The sequence below is a fragment of the Alosa pseudoharengus genome, unplaced genomic scaffold (assembly GCF_046254945.1).
Source record: "Alosa pseudoharengus isolate Yale_2024_CS ecotype anadromous, Long Island Sound unplaced genomic scaffold, YU_APseudo_1.1 YU_APseudo_1.1_scf_18, whole genome shotgun sequence".
Lineage (NCBI taxonomy): Eukaryota > Metazoa > Chordata > Actinopteri > Clupeiformes > Clupeidae > Alosa > Alosa pseudoharengus.
In genome coordinates, this window is record NW_027468650.1 from 22,751,027 (window position 1) to 22,773,431 (window position 22,405).

A 22,405-nucleotide genomic window follows, 5' to 3' on the forward strand; every position below is an offset into this window, starting at 1 on the left:
ATGATGAAATAACTGTGTGCTATACTGAAAATTGTATTGCAAAGTTTTCTGAAGAACCAGTACAAATTGGCATCGTAATGATGTCTACTTAAGGCAATATTAAAGATGACCATCTTATCATGTTTCTTTATGACATTGAGATGCTTAATTGCTTAATAATGCAGATTGTATCTAATCAATGTCTTAATATTGGTAACTGTAGCTCAATTTCAATCATTTATATGTAGAAAATCAATGTATACAAATTGGTTTTGTAAGTCATACCATTCTGAAGTAGAATACATACAGTACTAAAGTAAAATTATTAAATTGTGATAAAGGGCATGAATGTCTTTTGCAGTTTCTGTAGAGACCAATAAAGCTAAAGGACTTTGCACATGGAAGTTTCACAGTGTGTGAGTGTCTTGTGATGCAGCTAGAAAAAGCACACGGAAGCATACTTACGGAGGACAGCTTGAATGTAAAGGTAATACTCTCATTCATTTTCAATATGTATTGGTAATTGACTTAAGATAAATGAAAATACAGAACTTTTACATGTATTAATATCAGCTTTCCACTACATTGATATAATTTTGTCAGATAAAGATCATCTGACAAATGACCATATTCTGTGTTTTTACTGTTGCAGCGTAATGCATATAACAATTCTTGCTGACTGTTGGAGCTTTATATTTATATATCTATACAGCTTTATATCTATAAAGCTATACATCTAAACTTTAACTAGTAAATGTGGTTGTATTTGCTCTCAAGTTCTCACGCACTGTCTGTTCCACTACCCTGGATCTTATACAGTATGTGTGTTTTGTCTTCTAATGTGTGTGTGTGTGTGTGTGTGTGTGTGTGTGTGTGTGTGTGTGTGTGTGACTGAGGGATGGAAGTGAAGAGTATTCTGAGGAGGACACAGTCCCTGAGGAGTGTTCACACCGAGAGGACACTGTCAGTGACTGAGGTGGGACTCCGGGACAGAAAGAAGTCTGTCTCTGAGCTGGTGGCAGAGTGAGTCAATCCCTCTTCTCACATACTGTACATACTGTACACACAGATGCAGATATAAAACACACACACACACACACACACACACACACACACACACACACACACTTTATTGGATATTGGACTCAGTGCTCCATGCATGCACCTGTACTATTATCAAATACAACTATTGGTACTGTCTGATCTCTGTGCTTAATTTATGATTGGATTGGATAGATATCGGTTCACTTCTAAAGGAAAGACACCTATATCAGAACATGAAAAACAAGAGGTGAGTTTTTTTAATCAGCAATAAGATGCTACATTTTTGCAAAAAAAATATATACTGTATAATATATTTTAAATATATTATTTAAAGCACATTATTTTAAAATATATTTATATTTAATTAACTGAAATGATCAATATTTTGTTTGTATAAAGAACACTCCAGCATTTGTGCCTCCTGTGCTTGCCCCTGCTCCTGTCCTTGAGCCAACGGTGGACCCCGAACTGGAGACCCCTGTTGCCAAGGTGCGGAACAGCATTGTGAGGGAGCGCTCCAGGTCCCTGAGTGAGAGGCAGCCACAGCCTCTCTCCCGTGCCAAGTCCATGGACAGCCTGCCTCGTGGCACGGGGGCACCGGGGGGCACCAATGCGCTCAAGGCCCTCTTTGAATCTAAGGTCATGACCCCGAGAGAGCTGAAGCGCGGGGGCAAGTCCCCCCTCAACAGCCCGCGGGTGAGCAGGGACGCACAGGTTAAGGCTGAGGCTGAGGAAGTGGTTGAGCAAGTAAATGAAGTGAAGAAGAACAATTCCCATGATCCCCCTTCACTCATGAGTCAGGCAGAGGAGGCAACCCCAAAGGTGAGGTTCAGGTGTCAGACTGTTTGTAGGTGAATCGATTAGTTTTCATGACACTTGAATGATTCCTGTATTGTATATTATTGTGTGCCTTTGCGTTCCTTTGGTATGCCATGAAAAGCATACCAATAATCAGAAAGAGTGTGCAATCAGACTACAGCACATGTGCTCATTAATAATGTATTACAGTGCTATTTAAGTATATTTACTTTGACACAAAACATTGGGATATCATTCTTCAATTAACTGTCTTAGGTATAATTCTATGTAGATTTTTATAAAGACATTTTTTTCCTTAAAGGTTGTGAGAAGGAGCCGTCCAGAAAGACGCCAGACTGTGTCTGGTGTATACCTTGACAGGACTTCACAAACATCAGATGATAGTAAGTACTGGCCCTCAACCAGAGAGAAATGAGATGCTAGTGTATCTTTTCCTTCAGTTAGAGTGAAGGGGCCTTGCTTTATCCCAATAGCACAGTCCTTAAACGGTCTTCCAAAAGGCCTAAGATGACGACTTCTTACAGCACTTTTGGTTGACTGTTCTGTTGACTGTAAAACTTTATTTACCAGGAAACCATCTCTCTAGAGCTCTCATGTTGTTTACAGAACCTTTGGGTATTTACACACAGAGAACTTTCTGGGAACAAAACAGGGTTCATTTGCTCAACATTTAAAGTTCCTAAAATAGAGGATTGCTAAATTAAACCTTTTTCTAAGGGTAAAATGTTCTGTCAAAATGAAAGCATACATTCACAACTAGTAAGTTCATAATACTGTATCATACTCTAAACCTACCACAGTTAAGCATAGCACTAAATCACATTGACCCACAGTAGACGGGGGGAGGGGGGTGGGAGATATAATATCGGGGCCACCACGACTAGGCTACACAATAACCTCCACCACCACTAGTGATTGACTCAGCCTAGTGCCAGAATAGAAAAAGCCACAGGCCTCGTCTGAAAATAGCCGTTTGGTATAGCCGTCCCTTGAAGGTGGCTGGGATGACAGGGTCAGCTGTTGCCTGAAAGGGGGCAATCGGAGGCCTAGTGACACAGAGAGAGAGAGAGAGAGAGAGAGAGAGAGAGAGAGAGAGAGAGAGAGAAAGAGAGAGAGAGACAGTGAAAGAGTGAGGGAGACAGAGAGAGAAAGAGAGAGAAGACACATTTAGCCTCCCCACACTGCTGTGCGGGAACAGGACAGGGGATTGCCAATGATAGCAACAGTATCCAGTTGAGTTCAACCATGTGCAGGAACGGTTAGCAGGCGTCTCTTTGCTCTGGTGAGTGACTGTTTGGTTTTTACAATTGAGCAAACATTAATGATTATTAGGGTCACAGTCATACAGTGTGGGAGCACATCTGAACTCTGAAAGTGATAGCATGGCGGATGCTGTTCCATGGTTTAATTAGCATGCATAAGAGGTCCCTACAGAGATCTGGACCTGAGATGGTCCTATGTACTGGGTGATCACTTGGCTCGGTGAGATTGTTTTTGTTTTTTAGCAATCATAGTACTTTACTATAAGAATGACAACAAGCTAATCACTTTATATGAAAAAATAATCAGTATTTTGTCACAGATATACTGTTATGGTGACACACAACTCATAAACACTTATTCTGATGATTCAGAGTCACTCAGCACAAGAGAGACATACAGTGACACCCAGAAGTGCCCTTGCCTACTGCAGTCAACAGAGGCAAGACATGGACTATCCAGCAAATCCTAGAGTCTGTTGTGTGTCGACTGAGATCACTTTACCTCCATGCTCCAGAGGGAGTTGTCTGGGCCACAGCATTTCCAGACAGTGTGTGCATAAAAAGACTGAGACTTACTTTAGCCTCTCTTATGTATTATATATGTGAGGACCTAGGAATCAACAGGACTTTAGTAAGTTAACTAATGCTCTAATATTTAAGTAGCTGAAGTTCTGTATGAAGTTGAATTTAGGTTTGGCTATAGTCCCTACCTGGAAGTCCATGCTAGCAGTAATATGGTGCATCTGGCCTACATATCATAGTCATCAGAATAATGACCTACTTCTGGCTGATAATCCTCTATTTCTAGTATCTGATCGTATTTGCTTGCACTCATAATAGATTATAATTTATTGTTCGTGTTTGTAGGCCTACAATATGCATAACAGTTTTGTATACAGTAATATAACATAATAATACAATATAATACAAACATAGTCAGTTGTACATAATGTCAAAATATGATTTACTTCCGAACATACCATAAGTTTATAATCAGTAAATCCTCCATGGAATTTGAGTCACAAGGGTATAAATATGAGCCCAACCCAATACTCTATCATGGGACTGCTCTGTTCATAACTTGCATCTACTGTACGTGTAAACACGATTAAAAGGAAGTCCTCCATGTAAATCTACATAACAATTACAGAGTTGCTTAGTCATTGTTGCACAGTCACAAAACATGAGTTACACTGCCTGGCATCTCTGTGTGTTCTGCTTGTTAGTATTGAATGCCATCAAGAGTTTGGCAACATTGTGCTGTATTTATATTACCTTGCACCTTTAAGTGGACAGAAATAGCATTATTGAGACACTTCTAATGTGTCCTTTGAATATTCTAGCTGGTAGTGAAGGATGCAGCTGTTGTAGCGTCTGATATAATACACACAACACTTGCAGAGAGATAGATAGTTAAGGATACCCTGTCGCTGAGTAGGTTAAAGGTTAAGATAGCAAAACCCTATAAGCAACATTGACCTAATGCTTACCATGCACTATGTCATCTTCCACTGACATTTGGATCACTATACACTACTTTATTCAGAGCAATAACATGAAGCATGAATTTGGATCAGCCTGTAATGTCTCTGTCGACAGGCACATTTGTGGTTTGAACAAGTAATGTATTGCTACTTGTAGGTACAGTATGTCTGTATCCATGAGTGTATGTGTGTTCTACTCTCATATAATTGGTGAGATTTACCAGGTAGGGGGTCACCAATGCTCCAATCCTCCATTCAGCTGGATATGGATGCTGGTTTCAATTTGTTTTCACTTTCTTTAACATTGTAAGATAGAGGGGTGACGGTCTGTAGTTTTCTGTCTGCTCTTGTTCATCCCTGTGTTTTATGCCTGATTGCAGAAGAGAAGAGGAGATCTCTTGCCGACTTTGGATGGGAGAAATCATCCATTTCTGTCAAAGCCATATCTGCACTCTTTCAGTCAAAAGCGGCAGCTGTGGAAACCTCAGGAAATCAAGTTGGTTGACAAACAATTGTGCACAGATATGATAACATAGCCATATGCTAGACAGTGTATAGTGGGTAAAGCAAGGTCCCTGACAGACTTAACATTTTGAATGTAAAGCGTATTCATTGGCCTTGAAGATAAGCATATACAGTACCAACCAACCATATACCCTCATTTTGTAGAGAAGCATGCAAATGTCTGGGCACCCCTGGTCAAAATTTCAGTTGCTGTGAAAAGCAGGCAACAATTTTGAATTTTGAAAGCAGCCCTGTCGACAGTACAATTAATAAAGATTTGCAGAAAATAAGGACAAGATTGGGATTCAGATGCTAACAGGAAATGTGCAACACATCTCTCTCTAGCTGATTGCACGGTTTATCAGATTTGGCAGGCATAATGATGTTGGCAGTATGTGCAGCACACAACAGCATAACACCTCAATTATTTTTCCAGGGAATGGATTCATTCAGCCCGTCTGGAAAGAGACCTAAAGGAATTAAGGTAAGACAAATTATGAGCGGGACACTGTATAATGAACTAAACAAATGAACTAAACTGCAGGTTTTTGTGAGTTTTTATTAAAATGTAATACATAGGTCTTTCTCAAGAAAGCATGGAAGTACTAAGCATGCAAAAAAGCCTTTCTTTGTGGATACCAATAATATAATGTCATTACTGCATGTGTATATGTGTAATGAGAAGGACAATTCACTTTTTTTCTCAAACTATCAACCAGCCAGGTTAATTGCATAGGTACTATATACCTACCTGTCAATAGGACATGTTGTTAGGCAACAAAGATGGAGGTTTGCGCACTGCATAGCTCTGAACCAGCTGGCTTCCATTACACATGGCTTACTACCGAAGAGGAATTCTGTTATGTTATTAGTTTAACGCTTTAATCCAGAGACACTACGGCAGGATCCATATCATGGCTTGAGGTTAAACAGAGAAAGAAGAATAGACATGGCTCCAAGTCAAATTCATGCCTACAGTTTTTTCTATAATTAATGTTAAATATCATGGTAACACTTTATTTTAAGGGGTCCTTGTTCCAGTGTATCTACATAATAAGTATAGTATTATATATACTCTTTTGATCCTGTCATCTGAAATTTGGTCTCTGCATTTATCCCAATCCGTGAATTAGTGAAACACACAGTGAACACACAGTGAGGTGAAGCACACACTAATCCCGGCGCAGTGAGCTGCCTGCTACAACAGCGGCGCTCGGGGAGCAGTGAGGGGTTAGGTGCCTTGCTCAAGGGCACTTCAGCCGTTTCTACTGGTCGGGGTTCGAACCGGCAACCCTCCGGTTACAAGTCCGGAGCCCTAGTAGGCCACGACTGACCCCCAAATGAATGTACTTTAATGAAGTACAGTGTGTAACAACCTATGCAACAATATGATATCACATACTTATGTTGTCCATACATAATGTATTTGTGTGTACACAGATCATTAGTACACATGTAATAAGAAGTGCTTGTTACAATGCTTTGCCAAAGTGGCCTCTCTCTTTGGGGAAGGAAAGCAAATGACTATGGGGTAAAGTTTGGGACTCTTGACACCCTAACATTACAGCGTAACATAAGTATGTGATATTACATATTGTTACATAGGTTGTTACACTGTACTTTATTACACTGGAACCCTTAAAATAAAGTGTTACCAAAATCATTTCCATGTGCATCTCCAAATAATTTGAAAACACGTTATTTTTGTCATGACAATGACAAAAGGTGGAAAATGAGAAATAGCCATTATTTTTTTGCACACTTGGTAAACCTTTATGATTATATCCATGACCTATTGTCTCTGGGTGACACACAAGTGGATATTTGGCTGAAGCTGAGTGACAGATTTGATGCGTCAAATCAAAAACTCTCCTTGGACAGATTTGGACAACTTTGCTTTAAGCCAGACACAGAGAGACATTCAAGCACCATACAATTACTAATGGGCTGGTTTGGCTTGGTTTGGCTAACCTACTACTTACAGCATGAAGCATGTGGTTTCTCAGGTATGAAGCATTGCACGTCCACCAAGAATTTCACAGATGTCACTGACAAAAAACAAACATAACAAGTGTTTACTTTGAAATTTTCCCTTCAAGATGACAGAAGATTCCCAAGCTTCTAAAAGTGACCTTTCAGAGACACACCTGACAGACGATCCTTTACAGTTTGCTGCCAAAAGACCTCAGGCTCACAGTGCAAACATGACCCAAAACCCTATGCGCCCATGCCTCTCACCCACCCCTCCTTCCAAAGAGGCATTCTCCGCATTATACCAGCAGCGTCAGAAATGCGAGCTCAAACGTCTCCTCAAGCACACTTGCCCTGAGCTGAAGAGCTTGGATGGGGTGGTGGACGAGGAGCTTGCTGATGTCTTGAGGTCTGAGAGCACAGCTGAGGACACTGGATACCAGGGAGAGGTTCTGTCAAGGCGCTGGATATTTGAGAACTGTGCTTTCGAGAATGTAGGGGACCCCAATGACTCAAAAACACACTTAGAGGGAGAGGGGCGGGTCGCCTGGGAAGAGCAGAAAAGGGTGCCACCTAGAGTTGTGCAATCTATGGCAAGACCTATGAGTTCTGGAACAACCTTGTCCCCAGTGGAATGTCCTCTGAACCAATCACAGTCACATCCTCTGTTGGCCTCAGAAATAATTTCAAGAGATCAAACAGATAGCAATGTTGAGGAAGAAAAAATGGCTGATGTTCGCTCCACACGAATGATGTTTGAGTCTCAGAAAATCCCCAAACACATGGATAGCCTTGAGAATGCCTCAACAATGAAAGTAGTTGTCTCACAAGACGAAAAAGGAGCAGTTAAAAAACAAGTGAAAGTTTTTACCTCAAACAATCAAAAGGATTGTAATAAGACAAAAACAGTAATGGAAAAACAAATTACTGACCACGTTGCTGACAGTTCTGCAGATGCACAGCAAGATGGTACTGATGTGTACATGGGCATCTCAAAAGTTAAAGATGTCTTTGAGAGAAAATCATCTGGTCAAACAGTCTCCTGTGTTATGGGCAAAGAAAACACTGGATTTGTTTTTGGAAAATACTTAGAAAACACATATCTCAAAGAGGGAGGGAAAAGACAAAGTGGAGACATCTCTTTGCAGAATAGCTTGGCCACTCTGGAGAATATCAGTGCTCAAGAGGAAATACAAAAGGCAAATGTAAAGGACAGGGCCCACCTATTTGAATCCACACCATTTCACAAAATTAACTGTCGAGATGGAGTAGATATAACAGATGTGAGTATGAATGAAAGGCTAAAATCTCTTTACAACTTTAGTGTCATTCATTCGAATGGCACCATAGTTGAATCTTTTGAGGCTGGCACTGCTAAAAAAGCCACATACAACTTTACCACTGGGCACTGTCCACAAATTCAGACAGAGGAGATCATTACTGGTAACATAAAGAATATTCTACTTCAGATTTTACCCAGGGCAAACCTCACGGCATGTGTAAACTTTATCAAGGAAGACGAACAGGGAAATGTGGAGATTAAGAATATAGATGTGCCCATCAACCAGCTCCCATTTACAGCGCACCAAGACAGAGAATACAGAACAGTCAATTTGGTTCAAGTTATTGAGGATCTTCTCAACATAGATAACTCATTGAAAAAGGGCGTTATTATCCAAGAGGCTTCCCACGAAGGCACTCAAGTCTCTGTTTACTCACTCTTCAGTCATGAGGAACTAGAAATTAAGGGATTTTTTCCACTGCAGGAAACCACAGAGGAACAAATGGAGATAAGCAGCCTTGAGGAGGCTGATGAAGAAGTTAAAGGAGATGTTAAAGGAACCATTAAAAGCCTCCTGGCAAATGCCCAGGATAAAATGGGACCTGGCCCACGCAAAGTTGAGGCAAGTGAGCGTGGGAATGTGAAACTGTTCAGAAAGTGCATTGAGAAAGGAGATTTGGAATACCTTAAGAGCCTCCAGAAAACACCATCTGAAGAGGAACTGAACTCCACTGAGGAAGCAAAGAGTCCCATAATGGAGGACAATGCCACAGAGAGCATTTCAGGCAATGTGAAGAACATCAAAAATATTTTCTCCTGTCAAGGTGATGTGCCCAACCCAAAGACCAAGACATTCCACAAAGGAAACATTTCAGTATCAAACACTACAATAACATCTCCACCAGATGAAACCACAAACAAGAAAACTACAGATGAAGACAGTTACTCAATGCAAAGTGGGAAGATACCTGATGTTTCTTTGCAGGACTCATCAGTTATCAAAGCAAGTAGACCTACTACACAAGATGAAATCCAGGATGAAGGTAAAATACTGCAAGCAGAGTTGATGGTGGAGGCAGTAGAGGATGACCTTAGCCATCTTCAGGCAGCCATTTTAAGTCTTCAACAAGCCACAATGGAGGCAAAAGCACTTCAGCATAGCATTCAAGAGAAACAAGAGGCAAGAGTAAAACAAGAAAAGACTCACATCACAGACAGGGACAGTTTCATTGACCAGGAAGGTTTCTTGCCTTCTGAGTCACAGCAGTTAGACAACAGCATTCCAGTTAGCCAAACTAGCATCCCAGTTCAAGACAAACATACATCTTCATCAGATTCTGAAATGGTGGGTATCACTGTAGAGAAGAAAGGAATGCCACAGGAATTGAAGTCTTTGGAACACCAAACTGAAGGTCAATGGGAGACGTGTGAGACTACAGAGGACAGTAATGTGATGGTGATTAAGAAAGGCCATCTTCAGGAAACTATCAGTTCCTTACAGAGCAGTGCAAGTGAGCTCCCCCATGAGGAGGAAAAGGAGGAAATCGTAAAAGGCAACATCAAGGCAGCACTCAAGTCCTTGGGCCAGTCTAGTTTAAATGTTACCCAAGGTGATTTCAGAGCTGCAATGATTTACAAGAAAGCTGGAAAGTCATATGAGCAAAGAAAAAAGACAGTGAACACAGAGAGTGCAGTTAAAAAAAGTGATGAGTTAGTGACCTCATCTGATGACAGCAACACAATTCCCACTGCATCAGCCCCAGTCGATGAACAGGTGGCTATCTTCGCATCTAATGAAGCTTCTGCAGCAGTCGCCCATTCAACTCAGTGTAAAATGGAACCACCTGAGTGCATAAACGCCAAAGGACAAAATACTGCTACTTCAAAAAAGTCCAAGCGAAAGGGTAAGAAGAATCCAGGCCCAAAGCCGGCAATTCCTCCTAAGCCGGATCACCTGAAAGCAAAATCCGCTGCTGATAAAGAAAGCATGTTATTGTCGTCACAAAGTATTGGACAGCATGAGGAAAGAAAAGAAGTGCCAGAAACTCTTAAAGAACTTGAAATTGAGAAAAAGCTCCTACCTCAGTCAGGACCACCTCAGTCACCTCAGTCAGGACCACCTCAGTCAGGACCAATGTCTTACAAAGACGCCCTTTGCAAGGGTATGATGAAATGCCCAGATGGCAGGGATACTGCACACCATGAAAGCACAGGAACACCACAGACCCTTCCATGTGACACTACTGAAATAAAGACATCTGACAGTTTGGAGAGGGATGAAGTTGTAAAACAGGCAGACCTTGAGAAAAGAAAAGAAGTTAATGTCATCAGCAATAACCCAGAGGAAGAGACTGTTTCCCAACAAGAAACACAGACAGCCAATAGTTCTCATAAGGGATTACAGGGTTCTTCTGCTGCTTCACAAGTCATCAATGAGTTTGTGTCAGGATTTCAAGCAGAGCTGCACACATTTGGTCCATCTGATCAAAATGTGAACAAAACCAAACCTGTCAAGCCAAAACGGATGAAAATGGCCAAAGACAACATTTTTGATCCGAAACAGTTGTCTACACCACAGCAATGCAACAGCACTATTTCAGCATGCTGTGTTGAATCCTATCCAGCTACAACTGATGGACAGAAATCTGAAGAATGTAAAGTAGTAATGAGGGAAAAGAAAGTGAAGAAAGAGAGTGAGGAAGAAAGAATGCAGAGGCTGTCAGTTCACAGGGATGAGATCATGCGAGGGAATGTGACGACAGCAATGGAGATTTTCGATAACCTGCGCAAACAAGAGGAGCTGAAAATCCTCCTATCGAAGGTTGAAGAGATTGAGGAAGACACTAGTCAAGTTGATGTGAAGGCAATGAGGAGAATCTTTGAGAATGTTCCGGACTGGGTTAGAATAACACCGAAGAAACTAAAACCAAAACAGGCAAAGACTGCGGCAAAATGTAAATCTCCAACTAAAGGACCAGAGATTTCTTCCATGGAGCTGGCATTTGGTGACCTTGAGAAAGCAGGCGCTGAGATTTTGAATTTGAAAGAGCAAACCCTGGCGAAACTTATGGATATAGAAGAAGCTATAAGAAAAGCTCTCCTCTCAGTATCCACATTGAAGTCAGAGTCAGACATTGCTGGGCTGTCCGGCTTGTTCAAGGAATCTATGGTGTCGGCCCCGGTCTCTCAGTCCTGCAGCAACATCCGTACAATCAGCATTGGCTCCAGTAAATCCCAAAAGGCCCTCAGGCAAAAGAAGCAAGCAGCTCACGTGAACCAAATCTCCAGCTCTCCTGGCACGACTGAGGTGAGACAGATACCAAAACTTGAGATCCCAGCCGCCAAACACAGAGCTGGTTCGCCATCCTCTCCCTCTTTCATCTCAATACAGTCAGGTGTGAGGAGGGAGTCAGACCCTTCTAGTCCCACTCAGTCGCCAACAAATTGTCCGCAACAGCATAGTGCAAAATCAGAGAGATTCCAGTCTACAAAGGATCTCGTCATCAATAGTGGCAGAGCAGAAGAGAGCATCATGGGTAAAAATAATGAATGCCCATACATTACTAAGTCTCTTAGTCTCATGGACAACCCTTTTAATCTACATCAAGTCAATGTGCTCGAGGTACAAACATTGCCCAAGGGAGAAAGAGTCACTGGGAAGAAAACAATCAAAGAAGATTACGAGAAAACAGACTGCTTCGGAAACAAATATTGCTCCTCAAAGACCTCTACAGTGGTGACCACTAAGCCAGAGAGTAACACGACATCCAGCTGCCAGACAGTTACCAGCTTGGCAAGATCAGAGGTTGTGAAATACCCCAAAGTAAACTTGCCAACCTTCAGAGAGGATAGGCCTCCATTGTAAAAAGCTCCATTGTAAAGCTGTTAGGGAGAGAGGAAATGGAAGCCCAAGGGAAGAACACTCACAAGACAGTGGAGTTTTGTTACAGTACGTTGTCTCCAGACTTATACTCTAGTGTAATGATTGCATTTGTTCAGTATCTCTTTTTTTACATTTATACCATTTCATATTTCATCGTTTCGTTTTTCATCTCTCCTTCAGATTTTGGCTTGTGTATTTTTTCTCAAATAATAAAAAATGATTGTGAAAAACATGATGTTATTTGTATCTGTTGACTCTTCATACAAATTATTTATTATAGGAATGGGCAATAGACTTTCAAAAAAGCTGGTGTTGAATATTAGATTAATTATACTGGTAATGTTTGCTTTGAGAAGGAAATTACAGGACACATTTAAGTTAATAAAGCCTCTATTGTGGCAGCCTGTTATAAGTATACGGTAGAAACACTGTACTAAAGAAAGACTCATATTTGCATATAGGGATGTAACGATTACCGGTATAATGGTAAACCGCGATAAAAATGTTGACGATAACAATTATCGTTTTCATTTCAAATATCATGATTATCACTGATGATTACCACGGTGTGGAAACCGTGTGTTTAATCCTTCCCAGCTTCATCCAAGCCTGCTTTTGACATACAGTAGGCCTGGTGCAATGAAACAAAACTGGTACCCTACTGATTCTGTTATCTACTTGATAGATTTAATTGTGGCACAAAGCCAATTATACATGACCAAGGAAAAAGTGAACGGGAACACACAATGTCACTGTAACGTTATGCTATGAATTAAGAATGCTCAGCTCAGCCAGGTTTGTTTGTGAAGTCAGGATGTAGGCCTATGAATGTGAATGAAAATATGCCCTTCTCCAGTAGCAATAGGCCACCTTAAAATGTTTTACGCACCCACAGCACCCCCTCTATGAGCACCCCCAGATGAAAATGAGTTCCAGCGTCCCTGGTTAAATGTTGCACTTTTGATAAGGTTTTGCCTATATTTTGTAATAGTAGGCCTAAATGCTGTCACACTTTTTGAAACTATTTCAGCCTATTAGTCCTTTCTGAACATATTGAACACATGTTTAAAAATATCGCGATAATACCGAAAACCGTGATAATTTTGGTCACTATAACCATGAGGTTAAATTTTCATATTGTTACATCCCTATTTGCATACATGGTGCAATCAGCTTCTTTGTCACCACAACACTAACACTTAACAAAGAAACACTGTCACTACAGTTTCAACCCGCCGCACAGGACTTGTGCACTGTGTGTCTTAAGCCTGTCTACCCCATGGAGAGGACAGTGACAGACAAGTTCATATTTCACAAGAACTGTTTCTGTTGCAAACACTGCAAAAAGAAGCTGAGGTGAGCAAATGTCATGGTCTGAAAGCTACAGGATATGCATGTGTGTCGAATCACCCATACAAGCACCATAAACTGCAATGATGTTTCACTGAAAATGAGCCACATGTTTTTGCACAACAAATTCCCATCAAATGACCCTGAGATTCAGAAAAGAAGGAGAGATTTTTGTGTAATCGGTTTGTCTGAAAATTGTTTAAATATTTACACCACGGAATGTTGCCAAAGCTCTGAGATCCTCAATTTACCAGCACTGTTTTGATTACATGTGCTAATTTTTGTGTTAATGACAGTTAATGATTGAAGATGATAACGCAGTCAGCACTGGTGTAATGGTGCAAATCACAAAAATTCACATGGCTGTGTATCAAGTGCTTCAAACAATTTGTTGGCAGTATTACAACTTCAATGTAATAACATTTTTATAAACTGCACATTTGTTTATCTTTTATCTTAGCATTGGCAACTATGCACCCCTTTCTGGAGAGTTTTACTGCGTATTTCACTACCAGCAGTTATTCAGGAGGAAAGGCAACTATGACGAGGGTTTTGGCCGTCCACAACATAAGGACCGCTGGCTACAACACACTGTGAATGGTACTGATGATATATAGGCCCACACAGGTTTTGGTTTAACTGTGATTTTTATGTTTTGAATGTACATGTACTTTTGAAAGATTGATCAACACAAATTGCAGTATCACAGCATTAGTTCAGCTACATTTCAATTGAAATGAATAAAGAGGGACTGTCTATTTTATGTATTTGTGTCACTCTGTGAGAATTAAATCATAATTCAAACATTAAAATGTAAATGTTTTGAACAATAATTAGATGCATAGATATACTGTATCTATTCCATCCAAAAGATGAGATGATGCAGACAACCAAAACCAACACTGCTGTGACATCACACAGACAAAGAGTGAAAATCCTCATTTATAAAATAAACAAATTAATGTTTATTATAAAGTTTATTAAAATATGTTAAATATGTTAGATATTTTAAAATCATAGTGAATATTAAAACATCAAATAAGTCTTGAATAACATTAATATCAATTTCATATTTAAGTGACATTTTAAATCAATAATATACATTTTAAGTACATTATTACTTAATTGTCCATTAAAACAAGATCTGATGTCTTCACATTTTGGTAGTTTGAAGTGTTTTCTCCTCTTCACCACTGCAAGGTAGGCCTACACTTTCATGTTTTCTACAAAAACAGAACAGAGTGTGTTAACCTTAAACCTCTAAACACTATGCCAGTCAACTGTGCAAAATAGTACTGTGGTACCCACAGTACACACCTTGCAGTCTTAATAGTAGCCTACACCTGCAGGCTCAAATACTCTATCATTACAAATAGTAGAGTATTACCATACACATTATTATACATATACAGATGGGGAGGTAAAAGTGGGCACTGGGTCAACTCACTGCTGGTCATGTTCTGGGTCGGCGTGGTCTGCCAGCTCTGTGTTGAGGGTCTCAGGGAGCATGAAACAGAGCGCCCCTCCCAAGAACGGGAGGGAGCCATAGATGATCATGGGGATGGCTTTGTGGTACACCCCCAGCAGCCCGATCAGGGGCGCAAGGATGCCGGCCACGCGCGCACACATGGAGTTCAGCCCCACACCACTCTGCCTGTGTGGGAGGCGAGTCAAGTCAAAGTCACTTTTCTAGTCATGCAGAAAATAAAACAACTCCTGTTTAAAAACACTGAAATGAATATGAGTGAAAAGGCAAAACACACTAGACCAAAATAATTAAAAAGATAAGATAAGATAAGCAGACAAAATAATAATAATAAAAAAAATGGACAGATTTTCTAAAATTGTTTCACCTGGTTAGGTCAACTGAGGACAAACTTTGTTGTAGCTGTGATAATTTGAAGACAAAAGAGGGGCAGATAAAAGGGCTTCTACTCTGTCGTTTTGGGTCAAATGTCATTGCTACGAGGGCCCATGAGAGGCAGTTTTCTTGTACAGGCTTTTACCAGGGATACAGTATAGTGGAGGCTAAACGCAAGAAAACAAAGTTTATCCACCTCATCACCTTATTAGAGTTTATCCACTTTATCAAAAGACTCTGGTTGACTCTGAGGAAGATACAATAATGTCAAAACGTTAGTAAGTCAAGTGTTTGCACTGAAATAAAAGACTCAAGCGATCAGTGTGCTCCAGCTCCCACTCTGTTTCTTAAAGTCTGCTGTCCTACTGAGAAGCACCTGACTGCACAGTTTCCTAAGGATGATGTGTGGAATGCCCTACTTACATTAAATTCCTTTTTTTTGCACTTTCTGGGCTGAAGCACCTATCATAGCATCACCCACAGAAATGAATGGTAGTTTTAACCTGTCACCATCTCCAAGTCTATACAATACCTCCTTGGACAACACGTCAGAAATCAGTTAATACACACTCACCTCATCACCGTAGGGTAGAGTTCAGCTGTGTACACATACACAATGGTGAAGGAGGCAGCCAGGCAAAACTTTCCCAACACAGCAATCACCGTCACCACGATGGGAAGGTCTAGGAGACACAGCATTTATCTTTAGTAGACATTGTAGAGATATGAAAATGTGCCTTCTAAATACGTTATTCTATAACTATAACTCTGAGTGGCAATTTGTTTAGCATATTACTGCGCTATATGAGTGACTTGCTATCAAGTCAAGTCAAGTCAAGTCAAGTTTATTTATATAGCGCATTTCATACACAGAGGTCATTCAATGTGCTTTACATAAACAAAAGCAAACAGTAATAGCAAATAAAAGCATAGAAGGGCAATTGTCAAAGAATAGTTTAAAAGGGTAAGATTATAATAAAAAAGAAAGAATAAGAATGCCAAGGTAAAATGATTTAAAAATAAAGAATAATTAAAAAGAAAATAAAAGACATAAGGTACAATAATTTTCAAAGCAGAGTCAGAATTTGCAACTCAGTGCAGTTAGGAGAAAGCAGGTTTTACTAACAGGTTTTTCTCCTGAGACCTGAGAGGACGAGAAAATGTGTACTGCTAAAGCATGTCTGATAGGTATTTAGGTCCTGCTCCATTTACTGATTTATAAACAAGCAGTATAAGTAAGTATATAAGTATAATGTATACTCTATTGATCCACGTGAGGGAAATTTGGTCTCTGTATTTAATCCAATTCTTGAATTAGTGAAACACACTCAGCACACAGTGAGGTGAAGCACACACTAATCCCGACGCAGTGAGCTGCCTGCTACAGCGGCGCAGTGAGGGGTTAGGTGCCTTGCCCCTCACTGCCTTATCATTTATCATTGTCTGTATGTGTGTGTGTGTGTTGGTGTGCGTGTGTGTGCTTGGAGAGAAATGGGGTAAAGGGTAATATTGTCACAGGGGAATGCTGTTCTAATAACACTGACGACAGTCCTGAACTAAAAGTGCTACAAAAGGACTTTTTCTGACCTCAAAGATGTTTGACATTTTGTGGACTGCAGTAGATTGGGAAGGCATTTTTGATGTACAAAATGACTAAAAAGTAAATGCTGGCACTTACACATTTGTAATGGCCACAGAATAACATTCCTACATAATTTCCCCACTATGTTATCCAAAATATTTATTGAGCATCTCCAAATGCTCTTAATTCACATGGAGCTACAGTTGCCAGATGCCAGTTAGCTGTGGGCAAATACCTTCTGGGATGGCAGGAATCATCAGGCATGCCGTCCCTCCAATAAAGAGAGCTATGCTCTGGCAGATCCTTCTCCCAAAGCGCTCGATGAGGGGGAAGCAGCCCAGGCGGGCCGGAAGTTCTGCGATGCCAAATATGAGCTGCGTGAGGTATATATCCATGCCAAAGTTGCCCACATTTAGGCTCACCCCATAGTAGACCAGGCTGGTTACAAACCTGCAAAGCAAGGACAAGAGAAGAGATTAAGGAAGTCTACACAGGCAAGCACAAAATCCCCTAACAGGGGTTGGAATTAGTGCCTTTTCTAGTCTTTGAATGATTTTGAATTGCGTCCATTGGTTTGGGCAGCCAAGTCAGCGCTAAGTACTAACCAGATGTAGCTCATGATGAGAGCTCTTTTTCTCAAGTAGGCTATTCTGAAGAGATCCAACATGTTGCCAGTTTTGGCCGTGTTCTCAGCCTCCAGCTAATGAGAGAGAGAAATCGTACATCAACTTGTGTGTACTATAGCTGAGCATAAACACACCAACACAAAATACATGCACCATCCATAACTAAGAGCTATGGAACTATAGAACATACCTTATCTAGCAGAGATTCTGGGACATTTCTTCCATTCACCCGAGCAACGTTCTGAATTTCTTTCCGTGCTTGCTCTTGTCTGCCTTGTGTAAGGAGCCAACGAGCTGATTCTGGAAGGATCCTTCACAGTAGCAAAGATGCATGATTGGTTAAGTGGGCAAGATGAGACAACTGTACAGTTACTGTGGGATTATAACCATAATGCTTTTACCACTGTTCATATTTAAACTGCAGATATACATTGAACTCATACAGTACAACATTTAAAGGGATCACTCCACAAATCTGTTAATCTCATCCTAGTAGTTGCCACAAGTTTACTCATCAGTCTGATGTCAGTACACCTCTGTATGTTGCACTGCGTATAGTCAGTGACCATACAGATCTGACTGCAATCTACCTTTACAGAGCAGAAAAAGCCCAACGATGCATTGCTTACATTTCCCTCTGCTTCCATGTACTGTATGTATCATCAATACCCTTCTGTGAAGCTCTACTGGCATATGAGGATGAGTAACAGGTAACAAATAACAACAGTTTTCATTTCAGGATAAACTAGGGTGGCCAGATGTCCGGCTTTAGGGAGGACAGTCCTGATTTATTCATTATTATCCATTATTTATAATGTCCTCCTTTTTGGTGTTATGGAAATGGTCACCCTAGGATAAACTCCATTCCATCGCTAAAATACCGGAAAGGTAGCTGAACACTCCTCTCTGGTCTGGTACGGGCCAAAAACTATTCCCCATGCGGCCAGGTCTTACCAATAATACACACCCAGTAGAACGACAGGGGCGGAAAGCACCAGCTGCAGGAGCCTCCAGTTTCTGACGCCGTAGGAGATGCCGGACATCAGCATGAGGCCGAGTGCGTAGCAGCAGTGCGACAGGATGGTGAAGAGGGCACGCTTGGAGTTGCCACACCACTCAGCCCCTACAAGAGACCAAAGAGGGATGTGTTTGAGCTTGTTTTGTGTATTTGTATGACTTTGTTGACTTTTAGTTGCCAGGCTTAGCCAGACTGAAATGATTATGGGCGGGGTAAATTCGGGCGGGCTTCCAGGCTGATGTTTTGCACGTTTTCTGTATCTTTTGCTTGGTGAGGTTTGCGGAACCTCTGGTTGCCTATTAAACAAAGATGCACTGTGCACACATAAGTTACCACTTAAAAACCCCAATGGCACATTATTTAAAATGCTTAGTCAGATCAGCAGATCAGCAGTTGTTTTTTTTTAAATGATAATAGCTGCCTTACAAATGACAACATAGAGATCACAGCAGCATCAAAGGACACATTTCCCTTACATTTAAAAACTTCAATACAAATTATACTACAGTGAGAGTGAAAACAAATAGTGGATATAGCAGATGTAAGATTTCAGGGGAATGAGCCTACCTAGGACAAATGCATTAATGGCAATCCCTGATATTGTGACACCCACAACAAATCGCAGGCCGATATAGACGTATATGTTTGGAGAGAAGGCTGCACCAACACCAAAGAAGAACTGCAGGAGCAGGGACAACAAAACGACAAACCGCCGGCCATATCTGCAAGACAAGACTCATACCTTAACAGTGCAATAGTTCTGTGGTAACTGTGCAAAACGTAATATACTTCGTACGTATCTCTACATGCTGTGATTGTTTTTTTTTCTTCCTTTATTTAAATGCAAATTGACCAATCAACGGCCAATTGAGACATACTTGTCTGCCATCGGCCCCAGCACCAGGGCTCCGACCAGGAGTCCAGCCATGTAAATGGATTGTGAGGCCTCGTTCAGTCCACCATTTTCACACACCAAACTGAACTGAGGATGTTTAGTTTGGGAGGGAGTGAGAAAAAGGAGATGTGTGTGTGAGAAAGAGAGAAAAAAGTCACTCTGCAGTAGTGCTTGCCAGCCATTAACCTATGCTGCTCTAATATCTATACAAGACACAAAGACGTGAATCTGCCCAATTGCACCAAACAGAACACAGAGAGCCTATACTTTACCTAAAACAGAGCTGCATTGTCCCTAATCTGACTATGGCACCCTGACCTGTAGGCTACACTATAATTCTGCATCTTGCTGCAACTTTGCCCATGCATTCTATGGTGTCAGTCTGACTGCATGCATAGTCTGAATTAGAGTCTAACCCCCTTGTGTAGGCCACAGTAAGGGACATCTGAATTCAAAACTAGCTGGGATTCATTTATCATTGAGTTGGAGACACAGAGAGAAGGCTATAAATCAGTGTTTTTCAACCTTTTTTGTGCCACGGCACACTTTTAACACTTACAATGTCCCACGGCACACTAACATCCTGTGTGAAGAAAAAATAAACATACCATAGCCTAAAATTTCATGCATTGGACCACGAATATGCCACCCAAAAAAACAAACACCTAAATAGCATAACTTAACTCCACGTGGGTATCGAACCACAAATAAAATGATCTGTCTACATGGTAATAACGTCTATCCACTTGCGCCACGAACCAGCTGACGGTTTACATAGAAATTGACTTTAGTTGTATGATTAAAAGAAGTCAGCTAACGTTATTATAATTGTAATACGTTAACATAGCTGTTCATGTTATCTGGCTACCATGTTATCATGCTACCGTTGCCCAAGCCATTTAGTAGGCCTTCGAAGTATCATGGTTAAGTTTTACAAACGTTTCACTGAGGTTAGGCTGTGGCTGCCCCTACCTGAAGTGTCTGTAGAGCCACATGAACGTCAGCAAATAAATCAAATAAAAATGTGTTGCCTAATTGTGTATCCTTTTGACCAGCCTATTCTTTTAAGAATTCAGTTCATGATACACAGGCATTGAAACGCACACTGCACTGCAATGGGCAGGAGAAGTCTATGACGTGTCCATATTTTACACAAACTTTGCGCACAGGGAGAGTCAAAACTCTTAGGCTTATAGGCTATTAACGTTAATGTTGCTGACATGTAAACATGGGTTTGATGTTTTTTTCTTACTTTATTTCCCAGTTCACAAGTTAGTGCTTCTCCTGTGGCGCAACAGGTTAATGCCTATTCGTTGCTTTCTCACGCAGTCGACATGGGTTCAATCCTTCTCATCACACGTGTTTTTTTATTATTATTTATTTATTTTTAGACCAGCAACGCTTCCTCAATTTAGGCTACAGATACTAGGTGGCAACAGAGAGCCTGACCAGCAGTCAGAGTGAAATGTTTGAAAACTTAACCATGATACTTTGAAGACCTACTGGCTTGGGCAACTGCTGTAGCAAGACAACACCATCAGCCGTGTTAACTTGCTACAATCATCAGCTGACTTCTTCTAATTGTATAGACTAAGTCAAGTAAATTTCATTATGACTTATCAACTGATTCGTGGCGCAAGTACGTAGATGAATGGTTATCATGTAGGATGTTTCATGCAGGAAGCAGGTTCGATACCCAAGTGGAGATATTATTTGAGTATTTATTTTGTTGGTGGCATATTCATGGTCCAGTGTATGTAGCGTACTACAGACAATTTTGACATTGTTCGTCTCCAGTTTCAATCAGAAAGTGACAAATCTGCAAGCGGCCACATCTGTCAATGAAACGTCATCACTCGTGAAACGTCATCAACGCAGCCAGTTAACATGGGTGCCAGTCCCAGTTGCCATGTAACACCTGGCACAGTGGTTAAAAAACACTGCTATAAATGATGACCTAAAATAAACTGTTAACATGAATCCACTGTAACTTTGAAATGTGGAATGAATCTTGTAAGCATGCCAGTATGCTGGTCAATGCTCTGTTCTTTATCGATATCTCATGAGGTATTAAGAATAGGTGAGCATGGAGGCCCACCTGTAGCCAAAGTGTCCCCTTTAACATCTATATATTAATTCTATAAAGATATGATATACCTCAGTTAATATAGAGGTGGTTCCTTCAGGTGCGTTAAATCTCCATCTGTAGATACAATTGGTCGTGCTGTTGAGCCCGTACTTTTCAATAGTGTCCAAGTCTTGGTCCACAGGTGTAAACATTTTGCAGCTGTCATATTCTCCATCATCGTCCAAAGGGACAGTCAGGTTTAATACTTTTTCATAAGTCAGATTAGGGCCAACGTTCAAGATCCAGTCCGTGTTGCAGTGATGGGAGAAAGAAAGACCGGTGAAAACCTGACAGAACATGTGAAAAGCAGAGAAGATGTTGGGTATGCATATCGCCACAAGCAACCGCTTCTGAAAAGTCCCGAACTCTCCGATTTCCGTCAATATCTGCCCGAAGCCAATCATCTTCCTCCAGGGAGTATATTCCTTTCTTTAACAATCCAAGAGTCCTCGTGTCAGTTAAATCACTAAATTGCAAAGACACGTTTAAATTCGAGTTTTATTTTACTGGCGTGCAATTGTGTCTTTCATGGCATAAATAGCCAGAGGTAACCGATTAATACAACTATTGAAAATATAAAAATCACAGCTCCGCACGCAGTTAGGATAGGCTAATAAGCGGAGCCGTATTGGATCCAGTCAATTTGTCGCACGGCGCATTCTTGCTGAGATCTAGGGAACTTTGAAAGGCAAAGACGCACGTGCCTATCAGACTTTG

At 40.9% G+C, this 22,405-nt stretch overlaps 3 protein-coding genes across 3 annotated transcripts; 2 read left to right on the forward strand and 1 right to left on the reverse strand.

Moving 5' to 3' along the window:
* The first annotated feature begins 877 nt into the window (after nucleotides 1-877).
* Nucleotides 878-14,195, forward strand: LOC143131495 (uncharacterized). Its single transcript, XM_076291147.1, has 8 exons — nucleotides 878-994; nucleotides 1,474-1,845; nucleotides 3,109-3,124; nucleotides 4,969-5,084; nucleotides 5,529-5,576; nucleotides 7,192-7,920; nucleotides 13,454-13,584; nucleotides 14,039-14,195. Exons 1-8 carry the CDS (start codon nucleotides 878-880, stop codon nucleotides 14,193-14,195), a joined length of 1,686 nt encoding a protein of 561 aa, XP_076147262.1.
* Nucleotides 8,768-12,366, forward strand: LOC143131702 (xin actin-binding repeat-containing protein 1-like). The gene has a single exon (XM_076291316.1). The coding sequence runs from the start codon at nucleotides 8,848-8,850 to the stop codon at nucleotides 12,208-12,210; it is 3,363 nt and encodes a 1,120-aa protein (XP_076147431.1). The 5' UTR covers nucleotides 8,768-8,847; the 3' UTR covers nucleotides 12,211-12,366.
* A 494-nt stretch (nucleotides 14,196-14,689) lies between the features above and the next one.
* Nucleotides 14,690-22,242, reverse strand: slc22a13b (solute carrier family 22 member 13b). The gene is made up of 10 exons (XM_076291317.1): nucleotides 21,718-22,242; nucleotides 19,544-19,647; nucleotides 19,233-19,387; nucleotides 18,602-18,770; nucleotides 17,838-17,958; nucleotides 17,627-17,721; nucleotides 17,257-17,471; nucleotides 16,014-16,122; nucleotides 15,026-15,232; nucleotides 14,690-14,801 (listed from the first exon to the last, which is right to left on the reverse strand). Exons 1-10 carry the CDS (start codon nucleotides 22,090-22,092, stop codon nucleotides 14,732-14,734), a joined length of 1,620 nt encoding a protein of 539 aa, XP_076147432.1. The 5' UTR covers nucleotides 22,093-22,242; the 3' UTR covers nucleotides 14,690-14,731.
* Nucleotides 22,243-22,405: the final 163 nt, after the last annotated feature.

Excerpts from the sequence above, each read along its gene's own strand:
- LOC143131495 (XM_076291147.1), top strand. The coding sequence starts at position 878 with ATGGAAGTGAAGAGTATTCTGAGGAGGACACAGTCCCTGAGGAGTGTT. Across the intron at positions 5,577-7,191 it reads AGAGACCTAAAGGAATTAAG|ATGACAGAAGATTCCCAAGC; the intron begins GTAAGACAAATT and ends TTTCCCTTCAAG. Across the intron at positions 7,921-13,453 it reads AAGGAGCAGTTAAAAAACAA|TTTCAACCCGCCGCACAGGA; the intron begins GTGAAAGTTTTT and ends CTGTCACTACAG.
- LOC143131702 (XM_076291316.1), top strand. The coding sequence starts at position 8,848 with ATGGAGATAAGCAGCCTTGAGGAGGCTGATGAAGAAGTTAAAGGAGAT.
- slc22a13b (XM_076291317.1), bottom strand. The coding sequence starts at position 22,092 with ATGATTGGCTTCGGGCAGATATTGACGGAAATCGGAGAGTTCGGGACT. Across the intron at positions 17,472-17,626 it reads CTCATCATGAGCTACATCTG|GTTTGTAACCAGCCTGGTCT; the intron begins GTTAGTACTTAG and ends CTTGCTTTGCAG. Across the intron at positions 16,123-17,256 it reads GATTCCTGCCATCCCAGAAG|ACCTTCCCATCGTGGTGACG; the intron begins GTATTTGCCCAC and ends TGTGTCTCCTAG.